We start from the raw sequence: 16,322 nt of genomic DNA on the forward strand, positions 1-16,322 counted from the left end.
CTTAATCGGTTCAGCGGTTTTAATTTATCTTCATAGACAAACAGTCCCCACAGTGAGTTCCGATAAAGGATTATCTTTCTCTTGAGTTTTCTTACGCGAATCCGTCCTTTTAACCCATTACCTATTTCGTTTTGTTTTAGAACCCATCAAGTATCAGCATCTATTCGCCGAGTGCTGCGTTCATCCATGATACGCACGCGCTCCGGATTCTTCGTACATTTAAAACACTTGCTTTGACTCTAGATATTGGTTTCTGCTTCGCACACGTTTCCCGATGATCCAAAACACCATTCTTCCATTATCTAAAAAACATACATATGAGTCCAACTGTACAAAAACTGCACAATTGTACATCCATCCCACATTCAATATACTCTATACGCATCCCACTCTTCTCCGCTTTTCTGAAGTCATGATTGAACATTGACAGTGGCAGAATTCACGTTCAAAAGTATTACGCGCAAATCTCCCTTCGCATAAAGCGACACAGCCTTCGAAAAGTTCATCTCATACAGACGGATGGACGACCAAACAAAAAAGCCAACGATTTGCTTTAATTATAATAAGCGCAGGGCGCCTGCGCCAGCGGTCAGTCCGCCATAGGCCAGCGCGCAACGCACAGCGCAACGGCCAATTCAAAATCAAATTCGAAATTCAAATCTCAATTTTCGTTTTCTTCTTTTTAATTTTTTAATCCGTACCATAGACAAAGGAATGTAAAGGCTGGTACATATTGCGGTATTTCGTGCTTGAAACTGGTTTGCGGTCAGTGTATTTGCGGATGAGAATGAACTTTTTGTAGGAATTACAAGTGAATTCATACTGAGATGGGGCGCCTGAAGATACTGGTAAGATTTTACAAGTTTTTGCAACATAGTATAGACACTTAAAATTAGCTTTTATGCTATAGGTATAATGTCCTACTTAAGTCAGATATGGTTAATCATTACTTTGACATTTTGTTTTAGGACCTGTTTTATTAAGTAATAAAATTGACTATCAATTCCTGTCATTACAACCTACTTATCATAAGTAGTTTTTTAAAACAATAATCAGATAAAAAGATAACGGGTCACAGGTGATTTTCACACATTGCGTGTTAACAAAAACCCATAAAGATATACCTATTGTATAAAATCACACAGCTATCCTATAATCTTGATCTATCGACCATGGCACAATTATAAAGCGATTATGAACAAACCAGCAGTGTATACACAACTTTAAAGCTACTAAAAGGCAAAAGCATAAATATTTATTTTTAAAAAATGCCACAAAAATCCCTTTAGGCGTGCGTTTCAACAGTTTCAGAAAAAAAAATCAGCTTCCTCACTTGGATACAAAATAAAAAAAAAAACTCCTTGGAATTGGTTGTAATTTTTCTTTTCAGATACGAAATCTAAGCTTGACAAAGTTTTAACTTAAAATATAAGTTTGGTATTTTTCTTACACTTTGTATCCAAGTGAGGAAGCTGAATTTTTTTCTGTGATTTCACTAATCGTAATAGGGATTATGCTGCAAAAAACGTGCAAAAATCGAAATACTTTTTTTCTAGAATTAAAATTCTTTAAAAGTTTCAAAAATTCATAACTCGAAAACTACAAAAAATCGGTTAACTACATGGGTAAGGTATATTCTGATAGACCGCGACTTGAGAAATAAAAAAAAAATTAACCTCAGGGTTTGGACCACCCAGTATAGAGATATGAAAATCGCAGTTAACAGTCAATTCAATTTATTTATGATACCTGTCCTTTTAGCAGGAACGGTAGCAAAGCACACTAAAAAAACCAATAGGTAAACCTGTTGAAAGACACAACGGGCACCTACGGAACAGTGGACGCTGCTCGAATAATGTTGTTCCCTCTATGACACCCTCGTTTGAGTTAATTAGATATCAAAAATAATTATCTAAGAAGAGAATAAGACTCTCAATATCATATTTTCCATAAAAGTATATCCAGACCTACTCATATTACTTAAATTCGTTATGATGACTTATTAAATTTAGGTAAGGTACATCGGGGCAAATCTCGACTGGGGGGCAATTGCAACTGATCCATTTTTTTCATATGTAGGTACATGTATCCACTGAACATGCCTACTATAAAGACTGTATCGTTAAGTATGAAGACTACTTTGAGTAGCCGTATTTATTTGCTGTTAGCTTGAACATGTCATGCTCGCTTAAAAGTCTTTGCTTACGGTGGCGTGTTGATCGGGTCGCCACCTTCCCGAATGGAGGTTGAGGGAGGCGATGGCTGAGATACGCGTCATACTCGTGAACGGGTGCTGTTTGTGGAGACTGGTCTGTTCAAGCTTACCTGGGCCACATGTTTTGTTAGATTATTTAACTTTACTTTTGAGCGGATTGCGAGACACTACATTCGGTTCTTGTAAGAATTAAACTTAAGTAAGTAATGTCTTAAGGATGACACTAGAGACCATCACGTTGTCGTTTAATTTAGTTAATTTTAGCTTTTGGACACTTAGAGACTTTATACATCTCTGAGATTTTGATTATATTTTATTTTAAAATAGACTCCTTACTTTAATGACCTTGTTGTCGTTTGATTAAGTTAATGTTAGTTTTTTGGACACTTAGAGACCTTATACATCTCTGAGATTTAGATTATATTTTTAAACTTAATTTGTAACCTTGATTGGCCCTTATTTGTAAACTTGATTTGTTCTTTAATGATTGACAACTAGAGACTTGTACATCTCTTGAAATGTGTAATTTAGCTGTTCATTTTCTGTATTTTTTATTTTTTTTTGTATTATTTGACAAAGGTTTTTACTTTTAAATATTTTAATTTTATAAAATTTGACTCTTGGAGACGCTATACATCTCCATGGATTATTTGATTAAGTATAATATTTTTACTTGTAATATTCAGTCTTTTACAACTATTGAAGTATAGATTTCTTTTATCTTTGTATCTGTTTGCACTTTCTTTATGTATTGATTATAGTTAGTAATAATATGACATTTAGAGACTTTATACATCTCTAATTCTATATCAGTGTATAGCTACTTTGCTTATGATTAATATTTTTAGTTAATATTTCTATTAATTTCATTTGTTTAACTTTAATGAATACTCTGTAATGTTGACATGTAAAAGTGCCCCCGTGGCCTATTTGCTGAATAAATGATTTTGTATTTTGTATTTTGTATTTGCTATTAGATTTTTTTCTTATAACAAGACATGGGCTTAATAAGGCACATTATAAGGTTCACATTTTGTCCTAGAAGCTCGACGTAAAGCATATGGTTTAGACAGTATTGACTTAATCCTCCCGAGTACCAATTACGATTCCGGACAAATGCTACTAGAAAATTCACAAAGTGCGTAAAAGACGATACGATTGCGAAAAAAAATTGTACGGTGCGAACCTCAACGACACATGATCCACAAAGCAGAATATCTGGACATAGTCTAGCCACTGTTATTTAAAAAAAATAAAGTTCAGGATCTGTGTATGGCGGCCATTTAGAGAATGTGGCATGGTGCTTACTCTAACTCCGACTTTGATGTCGAATTTGACTATCATACACTATTTATATTGATCTGGTTTAGGCACTGTTCAAACACCATGAATGTCAATTAGACTTTGGCCTCTGGCTAATTTTTTTATCTGTTTCTCTCATCCTGCTCGTATCAAAAATTTACGGCAATCCGGAACGTTGCTCAAAATTGCGTTTTATTGATTTATATAAATTCACCGCATTTATTCTACAAGTACCCAATTGGAAAACCATGAAGAGAACTCTTAAAGAATATATTTTGGCAGCATATTAACCTTTGTTTGTTGAAATCGTACAAAGAGTCATTGAAATATTCTCAAATTAAGCCAGATAGGAGTTGTCCGAAATTTATTTGCTAGACCTTAATGAAAGTACCATAAAGTCCCTAAAATAAAAAAAAATATCAGACCTTCTTATATCAAATAGTGCTTACCAATACCTTCAGATCATACTCTCGGAACATAATAATACAAAATTATGCACATGTCAACATTTAGACGAGGTTTGTTTTGTCCTTATACTTAACGATACAGTCCTTATATAACCGGTGGACACTCTATTTAATAATGCAAACATTGTAAAACAAGGAAAAAATGGACCTGTTACATTTGCCCCCCAGTCGAGATTTCACCCACAGTACTTCACCACTAGTTAACACTTTCGAAACCGGGCTCTACGCGGCGCTACGACATTTTCGCTACATACGGGGAAACCTATGTAATCGGCTACGCTTCTACGAGCGGTGTGCCCGACAGTCGGGTTCTTGGTAGCGAAAGTGTTAAGAAATAATAATCATCTTCACCCTCACAGGTTAGGCTTGTGGTGACGTGACGGGTAAAAAATTTCCGCACCCCTTTTCTCCCGTGGGTATCAGTCGACTGTGGGATTTGGATTCCATTGTGGTATGGACGACGGTCTGGCATGGAGTACAGCTCTTTAAAATCAATATAATTATACCATCTTTGAAAGTTTTTTACCCCTCTCAATAAGACAATTCAAGGAAACAAGAAAATATTTACAGGACTTGTATTTTTTTTTGCGAAAAGCTTCTTATTTTCTATAATTGGTAATTTAATTTCACAATTTTGAAAACTTTTCAACGAACCCAACTATCAGCAGGTACTTATACATATACGTATTATGCCAATCAACCAGTAGACCGGTACAAGAGAATCAAGAACATCTATAGGCATTTGAAACTACAGAACAACGCAAGAGCCACTCTGCGATCATTGCAAAACAAGGGCTGGCCAACCTTTGACCACACGTTCCATGTCGCAAGATTATGCAACTTATTTAGCCCCTTCCGGCAGAGTAACCAAACATTACCATTATATTCCGGCCTTCGTACTTGGCAATTTCATTTCATGTGATGTCACTCTATTGTTTTTTGGAGGCCACACATTAAAACATTGGATTTTTTGCGTGTGTTAATTGTTTTTTATTGAACTATTTATGGAGGTTAGTGTATCTGAATGTAGCTTGAAGTTGATTACTTACATAGGTACCTATATGTTAACTTTTTTTACCGTTGGCCATCCTTACATCCAATTAGTGCAAAAAGTACCGTTTCCTGACCCTAAACGAGAACAGCGGCTCTGCCTTTTGCAAAAAAAGGTATAAATAATGTTATTTTATTGCGTTCGAGCCGTGAGTGACTTTAGAATCTGCTTTATATGAGTCATATTATGGGCATAGGTATTTGACCGGAGCGACAGCGTAGGTCTACGGACTACGACGGACTCTACGGTTTAGCTCGTTTTGCTTTTTGTATGACCGCATAATCTCCTCGAGAAGTCCCAATTCTTAACCCATAGTCGTGAAAGTTTTTCACCGGACCAGATTCTATGAAATCAGGATTTTTTTCCATGCATATTTTTGATTTTTTGTAAAATGAGGAAATTTTCATAAAGCGGGCGCTACGTGACTGATAATATTTTGAACATGTTTTTCACTTTTGCATGTTCTAAGCATATCGCGAAGGTCTTCAGCTTACAGAACTAGAAGTTAAGTAGTTATTTAAAATATTAAATATAATTAGATTAAATATTTTGTTAAAAAAACGTATTCTAAACATGTTTATATAACTAGTGGCTCTGGCTATATTTAGTTAATTGTATGGATTTAACAGCTGCTATACCACGTCCAAGCAATTTGATAAATACTGTAGCCACTGTAGGTTTGCTTTATTGCTTATCTAAAAATTGAATATTGTTTTAATTAAAAAAAATATAAGCAAACAAATACGAGTTGTTACACAAACACTTATTGAGTAATATTGCTTTACGAGTATTAATTAAATCGTTTTTTATTGTCATGAATCATTAAATATAAAATTCAATCATTCAATAAGATAAGTAAAAACAAAGCATAAAAAACACGGAAAACATCAAAGTTCACAATGTTCACATAGTTAATTAGGATAACATATTAATTGTATGGCGCAGGACAGGTCATTGTGGCAATCTTTGGGGGAGGCCTATGTCCAGCAGTGGACGTCTTTCGGCTGATATGATGATGATGATGATGATTAATTGTATCGGCCGATCATTACAAGATAACACTAATTTCGTGACATTTAATGTATGTTGGCCTCGATTTTTGTTAATTGGGTAGATATTAAGGCACGTGTTACATTTATAACGTTTGAATATTTAAATTACATATACATCCTTTTCGGTAAGCTAACGCCTAAAGATAAAAGACCTAATAGTTGCCTAGATCGCGTGAGATCGTATAACCTAAGTAGTTTTACATCTCCGCCAACAATGACTTCGCCTATTAAAAGATTTTATCGCAGTAACTCATTATTGTTAAAAAATGGTGGATGAACATCATATTTATGTAAATACACCTTACACTCCTTGAGCTGGGAACCCGGAAATATGGTAATGTTCTATTAATGGACTACGTAAAGTTACTTAAAAGCTTTAGTTTTTTTGTGAAAATGTTAACGTATCATTTACTCTGTTCGGTGAAGTTTTAATTTACCGCTACCCGTTTCGTATTTTCTCATTTCGCACTTGCATTATAATACACTATCTATTTTGTTGCAGGTGTTTTCAGCGGTCGCCTTGACGTATCTTCTGCAAGCGTCAAACGCAGGAGAAACCGTCCTCTCCACAGTTCTAACACCTACAAACGCCGAGGTCCTGAGCCGTCAAGGGCGGAGTTACTACGATGACCGGTACGCCCTCGGGCGACCTTACGACCGGCCGTACGATCGGCTAGAGTACGACCGACCGGCACGCTGCGGTCGCTGCGATGACCGATACGATGACGATTACGACCGCTCACGTGACCGCTACGACGACGATCGGCGTGGACACAGACCCTCCAATCGCTTCGACAAGAACAAGAACTACGACGATGATGATGACAGAAAATTCGGGTCAGACAGAAGAAAAACTAATGGCACAGAGGATACCGATGATGACGGTAAAAAGAGACCGTATGATGACGAAAAGAGGCCAAGTGGCGGTAGGAGAGACCGTGACAGAGATCGTGATAGGAATCGCTACGATGACAGGGACCGATATCGGCCGGACTATTACGATCGGTTCCTAAGAGACCCTTACCGAGAAAGAGAACGGCCGTATTACGATGACCCTTACAGACGACCGTCGCATGAAAGGTACCCCTACCAGGAGAGGTACGATGATGGGTACGGAGGAGGGTACGGCAGTGGGTACAGCGGGGGGTATAGAAGGCCTGTGGCAGGGTACGACGAGCGATATGACAGAGGCAACGGATATGACGACATTTATGGGGGTTATGGACCTAGCGCTGGCAGAGGACCGCACGATAGGTGAGTTCGTAAAACTTTAACTACCAACTTAATTTATTACGCACGTTTGAGGCATAATTTTTGCATTATCATGCAGGATAATCATGAGTAAGTGACAGCCGAAAATTCATTGGAAAGCGTAGCGTAGGTATTCACTCGCGCAATATTAAATTCCAAGGGGAAAAAACCTTTATCATTAGATGCCGTCAGTAATTACATTTATCCTATTTCCATATTCATTTTACACACCCTCACCTCACTTCAACATACATATTTCAATGGTTGTACATATAAGTACCTATTATGTATCACGTCGCTAAACAAATTACCAATTTTGAATCCCGTCGACTTAAGGATCTGGACATCAGACGGGATGAGCTAGAAGCCCGTCCACCAGCGGCTATTACTTATAATTATACCAATGGTGTGCTTTGCTGCCCGTCATGTGCACGGGTATTTGTAAATAAACTAGGCTATGCGAGTCATATGCGAGCGCACCAGCGAAATGGAAATTAAAACAGTCGCCGTGGTCGAAATCGGCCGGGAGAGTATAGTATGTGTCAATGTGTGGTCTGTCAAATTTGTTCTAACGGATCTTTTGTCTCAATTAATTTGATACTGCATCATAAATCAGGTTGCATTACCAATATGTCCCACAATATCAATTGCGAAGTTCAGTACTTAGCAGAAAATAAGCAGTCCGTTACCCGTATCCATGTCAGTCGTCAATAGAGCACGCTTTCCCGAATTACTGCGATATATAATGGCATAACTGTCAATTGAACATCATTGTCCTATTGTTGTTAGCGTGAAGAGTTGACCGAACTTGTTAGTATTGCGTAGTTTAGGTACAATAAACATACTCGTTTATGTGACCAGACCAGTAGTTACGATTTAGGAAAGTTAGCTTCTTTGTCCTCATTCATGTTCAAAACCTTTATCATCATCCTCCTTGCGTTATCCCGGCATTTGCCGCCGCTCTTGGGAGCCTGGGGTCCGCTTTGACAACTAATCCCAAGATTTGGCGTAGGTACTAGTTTTTACGAAAGCGACTGCCATCTGACCTTCCAACCCGAAGGATAAACTAGACCTTATTGGAATTAGTCCGGTTTCCTCACGATGTTTTCCTCGGTGAAGGAAAACTTCGTACGAAATCATCTTCGAATGTTTTTCTTCTTCGAATGTTCAAAACCTTTATAGGTATTATTTTATTAATACCCTGATAAGCTCCGAAGCCATAGCGCAGAAAGCACACGGGATAAATGCTAAAACGGGAGAGAAAATATATGAGAGAGAACCTAAGAGGGAATCGCTGGATGGGAATATGGAATATTGAATAGTAAAAAGCCCTAAGAAATCGTATGCTACAGGCAATTTTATTCTGACGAATATTATTGAAATACTGGACTAAAGATACGTTCGTTCAGATAGATATGAACTAATTTCGATTGACAAGTAGGTAACTATAAAGTTAATCGCGAACCGAAGACCGTTACAACTGAAATTGATAGTATAGCAAAAACTGGACGTAATAAGACCACACACATCTGACACAGCTCAGTAATGCGAATAAAAAAGGTTCTAATATGTGCCGCCATATCCGCAGCAATTAGCCTGAGCGGTCGACATGATTGACATGATTGCTTTAATAGTTATTTGTTATACAAGGGGGCAAAGTTGTATTTTAACGCCGAGTGTGGAATTGAAAAACGAGCAAGTGAAAGGATTATATAGTTGAACCACGAGCAAAGCGAGTGGTTCGAGAATAGAATCCTGAACTTGCGAGTTTTTTAACACACGAGAAGTAAAATACATTTGCACCCGAGTGTAACACAAAACGTTTCCCCTCACTATAGCGAGGAAACTACAACGCAAAAAATGCGTTTATCGCTGCTTCCAGTAGTTCCACAGGAAAAAACTATTTTTCCCCTCACTAGCTCGGAAACACGTGTTTTGTCCTTTAATACCAGCGGGTAAAAACACATTTTATCCACTAGTGGGTAAAGTAATTTGACCTTGAAAAAAGTCAAATTAACTGCTTTAAAGTTGATAAAAGTAGGTGAATCTAGTAATAAAGATGATTTACCACCTGTGGAACTACTGGAAGCAGTGATAAACGCATTATTTGCGTTGTAGTTTCCTCGCTATAGTGAGGGGAAAAGTTTTGTGTTACACTCGGGTGCAAATGTATTTTACTTCTCGTGTGTTAAAAAACTCGCAAGTTCAGGATTCTATTCTCGAACCACTCGCTTCGCTCGTGGTTCAACTATAGAATCCTTTCACTTGCTCGTTTTTCAATTCCACACTCGGCGTTAAAATACAACTTTGCCCCCTTGTATAACAAATAACTATTTTAAGCAACAAACAATTTTCGACTAAAAGCTGTAAGGTGACAATATATCAACGGTCTGCCTGAAAACCAGCATTGTAGTTAACATGCTGCAACATTATGCTGAGGCAAGCTCCTATTTAACGCACATGAATATTTTAATCTCATATGTATAACTCATTTTCTTAGATGTTTAGTCTAGATTTAAGTTTTTTACTTTATCAAATCCTAATGTAACACTTCTTCATTGTTTGTAACATTTTCATGTGATGTTGAATAAAGATTTTCTATGTCTATGTCTATGTCAATAATCAGTTGAAGAACAGTGTAACCAAGTTACAAATTGCCATTAAGAGGATACGGTAGCGAAAATGCTAAAATGGAAAGGAGCCCCCCTTTCAACTTGGGAATTTTAGTTAAATATACAAGTGTTATTAACTAGATTTATCGAAAAAAAATTGTCCATTTAGAACAACTCAGTCAAAAGATATTTAAAAAAATCTTTAAAATCGAGGTTCCGCTCTCGACTCTTTCCTCCTTCAAAACTTAATCAATCGGAACGAAATTTGAGAATCTGAATAACAGTAAAATAATCTATGTCGGACCGTTTAGCTTTTTTGGTTAATTGTTACCAATCTTGAGTATCACACCTTTTCTGCGCCACAATGAAAAAGGAAGTTTTTGGAATTTTTTGATTGGCTCTAGAGTCTTTAAAAAGCAGAATATCAAAAAAATCAAAACGGTCCGACACAGATAAAAATAATAACCATCTGTGTTGAAAAAATCATTGCCCTGTCTTCAAAAACCAGGGAAGAAATAGTCGAGAGCGTTTGTATGGAGAATTGACCCCTACCGTATTGTCTTAAATATATTGAAAGGTTTTGCATGTATTAGGTACATAGTTTGTTTATGTTTCTTGACTACTTAGGCAAAATGCAGACACCAAGAAATTGGTTTCTATGCGTTTCGGTCTTGTCTAAGCTACCTATTATAACTCTTAAACACATCGAACAACATCCTAAACACGGTACTTATACTTGACAATAGAAATAGCAGTTGAACATAACGCCAACAACGATTCCATACAATTATCTTATTACGCCGCAATTCAGACACCTCGTAAACAGTAAGACAAAATCTACACACCACTTAATTAACAGTACATTATACCGCTACCTTTAAATACCTAACTTGCTGGAATATATTCACCAAAGTTTTTTCCCGCCATGTTTTTTCCGCCATTTTTTTACGCTGGCTGGGCAGCGTTTGAACCCATACGGTTATTGAACCTGCGTTTCCTGGCTGTTCCAATTTCAAATTGAGAAGGTCGTGAACCATAGAAAAGTATTACCTATTTTTTTAGCATTTACTGTTAGGTATAGGTACTCTCCTACCAATAAGAATAGAGAGTACATAATTTTACCGTAATCCTATGTACCTACCTAATTGCTTAAAGTTTGTTACCCTCTTTATTAGCTCCAAATGTAAACGAAGCTTTTGTTTTTATTACACAGCTATTTATTCCTCACTCAATTATATACGAGAATGAAATTAATTTAATAAATTGCTTTGTTATGAATAATACTTATTTTATCGCCATTAATAAAGTACCTAGTGTATTATTACTTCTTAATTGTTATTCTTCTACTCAGAAAGAAGCGCAATTTCGTAATTTCTCTTTCTTGTTTTAGTTACGCATTTTGAAGATGTGAATTAGTGACAATAAATGCTTACGATTTAGTGATTCGTGTGCGTGTTTGATGGGTTTTGGAACGTATGCTCTGAGCATTATATCTATGGATTAATGGGTAGACTTATAAACAAAGTTGAGCATATACATATAATATCAGCTGGGCGAGTTCGAAATAACCTAAGAACCACAAATTTCAAACAAAAAAAAATCTAAATCGGTTCATCCGTTCGGGAGCTGTGGCGCAACAGACAGACGCACACACAGGCGGAGAGGCACATCAAACTTATAACACCCCGTCGTTTTTGCGTCGGGGGTTAAAAAAATCAATTTCATCACTTTACCTTACCATTATCACCCAATAGTTCTCTTCGGATCAATCACACTGTCTGACTTAGGTCTTTTCAAAACAAAAGCCAAATAATCCTTCATTCTAGTTTCAGGCCCTGGGACGAGACTTACCGCGGCCAGGCTGGGTGGGATGCGGGCGGCAGGGGCTACTACTTCGCCTCGGGAAGACCGGACGCTGGCGCCGCGGCTGCGTGGGGTAGACCGCAGCACAACAGGTATACAGTGTAACATATTCTATATTACAAGGTTTACCATGGTCAGTTGGGATGCGGGCGGCAGGGGCTACTACTTCGCCACGAGAAGACCGGACGCTGGCGCCGCGGCTGCGTGGGGAAGACCGCAGTACAACAGGTATGTACATGGTAACATATTATATATTAGAAGCTTTACCATGGTCAGTTGGGATGCGGGCGGCAGGGGCTACTACTTCGCCACGGGAAGACCGGACGCTGGCGCCGCGGCTACGTGGGGTAGACCGCAGCACAACAGGTATACAGTGTAACATATTCTATATTACAAGCTTTACCATGGTCGGTTGGGATGCGGGCGGCAGGGGCTACTACTTCGCCTCGGGAAGACCGGACGCTGGCGCCGCGGCTGCGTGGGGTAGACCGCAGCACAACAGGTATACAGTGTAACATATTCTATATGACAAGGTTTACCATGGTCGGTTGGGATGCGGGCGGAGGGGCTACTACTTCGCCTCGGGAAGACCGGACGCTGGTGCCGCGGCTGCGTGGGGTAGACCGCAGCACAACAGGTATACAGTGTAACATATTATATATTACAAGGTTTACCATGGTCGGTTGGGATGCGGGCGGCAGGGGCGACTACTTCGCCTCGGGAAGACCGGACGCTGGCGCCGCGGCTGCGTAGGGTAGACCGCAGCACAACAGGTATACAGTGTAACATATTATATATTACAAGCTTTACCATGGTCGGTTGGGATGCGGGCGGCAGGGGCTTCTACTTCGCCTCGGGAAGACCGGACGCTGGCGCCGCGGCTGCGTGGGGAAGACCGCAATACAACAGGTGAAATGATATTGCATTTAAGTTGCAAGTACTTATCACCATAAATGATAAAAGACAATGCTTCGTAATCTTACATGCCAATGACGGATATAACATAATATGTGTTAAGCATGAATAGGCGCTGATGACAATACTGCTTTCTACGGAATTTGATAAAACAAAAATTGTATACCAGCTTTTTTGAATGACCAAGAGTTGGGCCCTGAAAACGAATTTTTTGATCGCCCATTTACTCGTAACTTTGGGAACACTGATTTTTTTTCTCTAACAACTTCTAAAGTCTTGAGGTCCTGACGAGGTATTACTACCTATGTGGTATTAACCTATCTATCTATCAATTTAGTGTTATCTTTAATAAACGCATCATTAATTGCGCATTTCAGCAGACCGGAAGTGAGCAGCGGTTGGCAGAACGTCTATCGCGATCCCTACGGCAGCAGTGGCGGCGGCTACGCACCAGATACCGGCTATGGCGGCTACCGACAGGACTTAGGGGCTAGCTATGGCCGGCCTAGCGGCTGGCATAGTGTCAGCGCGCGGCCTTATAGGGACCAGAGGTAAGAACATTGGCTACGGAGGCTACCGACAGGACTTAGCGCCTATATAGCTACGGCTGCCCTAGTATCTGACACAGTGTCAGCGAGCGGCCTTATAGGTACCAGAGGTAACTTATGTAAAGACTTGTCTACCGCGATCCATGCGGTAGCAGCGTCGGCGGTTACGCACCGGACGCCGGGTACGGTGGCTACCGACAGGACTTAGCGGCTAGCTACGGCCGGCCTAGCGGCTGGCACAGTGTCAGCGCGCGGCCTTATAGAGACCAGAGTCTGGTCTGGCCGCGCGCTACCTCTGGGATAACATATGACAGTGTACCTATAGTTCATTGTTACCTACATAAAGCCAACAAGATTTGGTTTGGATCTTGAGTTTGAATCATGTAACGTTGATTTTGGATAATTTAAATAATGATTGACTAACAGAAGCTAATCAATCTATTGTGATAATAAATATGAATTATGACTAATGATACTAATGGTTTTATACCCACTACCCTCCACGACAATACTTTATACTTACCTAAAGTATAACTACAGGATTACAACGAATACTAAATTATCATTTTCACATTGCAGCGGAGTAAACTCCTTAGACACCAGACCAAGCCACCAGCCACCCCGCACCCAATCCAGCGCGTACGGCCAAGACAACCGCGGCCAATCCTACGCCCAAGACAACCGCGGCCAATCCTACGCCCAAGACAACCGCGGCCAGTCCTACGGCCAGGCCAACTATGGCCAAGCCAGTTACGGCCAGCCCACGACTGGGAGCAGTAGCACCACGCCGGGGACCAGTTACTTGTACCAGCGGGAAGACGAACAAGTTACGACGAAAAATGTTGATGACACCACTAAGACGCCATCTTAAATGTGCAGATTTAAAAATGCCCTTTTATGAAGCATATACCTAAGGCCTGATTTAGACGGCGTGCGAACTGACATGCGATTTTAGTTACATTGCGGGCTGTTGAGGTTACATACAAGTTTGCACAGCCATCAAATACCGCAATGTAATAAAACTCGTATGCGAGTTCTCGTGCGTCTAAATGGGCCTTTTCAACATTTCTAATATTTAATTTTTTTAGAGATTGTGTAGGTATCGGTGGCGTGTAGGTATCGAAACAACTCGATTCCCTACGGGTTCCCTAACATTCAGTATCTGTAGAAGTCCATACAAAAGAGATCCAAAACCCATCCGGCTTTGCCAACGAAAATTTTCACACCACGCCATTAGTAGGTATATATTATTAATATTTTATATTCGTTTAGGAATACTGTTTAAAGCTCAACCATCACATGGCGAATAATGTGGAAAATTATTTAACAGATTAATAGAGTGGGAGACATTTCATAAATTCGAAAAATTACTTGAATTTATGAAACCGAATCCACCTTGAATTAGAGATAGACTAAGATATAAGAAAGTAAAAGAAAAAGTATTTTAAATAAAATTTAGTTAAGGATTTATTGTATGAGACTCAATTAAGGAACAAATGTATTATGTGCTCATATCAACTGCCTCTCTACTTCTTTAATGTAGGTACTCAGGTACAGCAAGCTGTAAAATTGCATGGTCATCCAATTTTGCGCCTGGGTACAATATATTTTAAGAACTTAAATAGATTATTCTATGGCACTTTCTTACCAAGGTACAGAGCCGAATGGCACAAACGCTCACGAAACGAAACGCTCGTAGATTATCTATCTATATCGCTCTTGCGTATTGGCGCGAGCCCGACTACCTTTCGCGGCGTTTCGTTTTCCATTGTCAATGCTATTCGGCTATGGCACCGTTCTGAAGTAAATTATGTGTAATTATAATTATTTAAGTAGGTATGTATCTTTTAAATAAGTCATTTGATAATAATAAACGTTAAAGTGCACTTATGAAGTTTAATTTAATTTCATATAAGATATTTCCATCCATCCATTACTTATAAGGCTCAGTCGTTGAAACGGCGCAAATATGCGTTTTTAACAAATCGCTATGAATTTGCGGCGCTTGCCATTGAGACGCTGGGCCCGTGGTCGACCAGATTTCATCTGTGTTTCTATCTTTCATTAGATTAGATTAGATTAGATTTCTTTATTTCATGATAAAAATTACACAATAAATTTGCTACATGTCAAAATTATGTTTATCTTCTCATCATGATCGTCAAAAATTACATAATAAATTCCAAATAAAAATAAAAATAATTGTGTCTCCCAAATGAGGATCGTCATTTACAAAGAAAGAAAATACACATGCCAAGCTAAATAAAATTAATAAATTAAGTTACAATATCATGAAATTATCACGAAGCAAGAAAATATTATATAACAGAGAAATATAGGTATAATTATATAATCGGTCATTAAAAATTCAAATCCATGTACTCATTTACAGAGTACATGGGGTTATCTAACAAAAGGTTTCTCAATTTGCGCTTAAATGCTTCGTCACATGGCTCATTTCTCAGATCGGCAGGTAAGTGCTCATAGTAATGAGAATGAGAATTCTCATTCTCATTCTCATTCTCATTCTCATTCATTCTCATAGTAAGTAGGGCCGATGACTCGAGGGTTCTTTCTTGAAAGTGCCATGCGATGGGGGACTGTTCTCAGACGGCCTGTAGATCGAAGCTGTTTGCCCGGAAAGTCTATGCGTGCAAATTGGGATATATTATGTCTAACATACAGCAGTACGTCGAACAGATATTGTGAGTAGTGCGTCATTATACGTTGAGAACCGAAGAGCTCTCTACAAGGGTACCTGTCTTTTACACCGGCAAGTGTACGTATTGCGCGTTTCTGCATTATAAGGACTCTTTTTGCATCAGTAGAATTGCCCCAGAGCAGTGAGCCGTATGCCATGATAGAATGGAATGTAGTAAATATTCTTTTACTACATTCGTAAAAGTATTAACTACGTAAAAGAAAACCTACATACCTGAAACGATAAAAAACGACGTTTAACGTTTAGTCCATCTGTATATGATCTGTATGTAAATGTAAATAAACTTATTTTTAACATACGTTTTACGTATTTACTGACATTCAA

General features: G+C 38.7%; 1 protein-coding gene across 1 annotated transcript; it reads left to right on the top strand.

The window, feature by feature from the left end:
• Positions 1 to 602: 602 nt before the first annotated feature.
• LOC125230270 (stress protein DDR48-like) lies at positions 603 to 15,157 on the top strand. Its single transcript, XM_048135381.1, has 5 exons — positions 603 to 848; positions 6,590 to 7,341; positions 11,777 to 11,905; positions 13,106 to 13,279; positions 13,856 to 15,157. The coding sequence occupies exons 1-5, from the start codon at positions 828 to 830 to the stop codon at positions 14,145 to 14,147; spliced, it is 1,368 nt and encodes a 455-aa protein (XP_047991338.1). The 5' UTR covers positions 603 to 827; the 3' UTR covers positions 14,148 to 15,157.
• The last annotated feature ends 1,165 nt before the right edge of the window (positions 15,158 to 16,322 follow it).

This window comes from Leguminivora glycinivorella, chromosome 10 (genome assembly GCF_023078275.1).
Source record: "Leguminivora glycinivorella isolate SPB_JAAS2020 chromosome 10, LegGlyc_1.1, whole genome shotgun sequence".
NCBI lineage: Eukaryota > Metazoa > Arthropoda > Insecta > Lepidoptera > Tortricidae > Leguminivora > Leguminivora glycinivorella.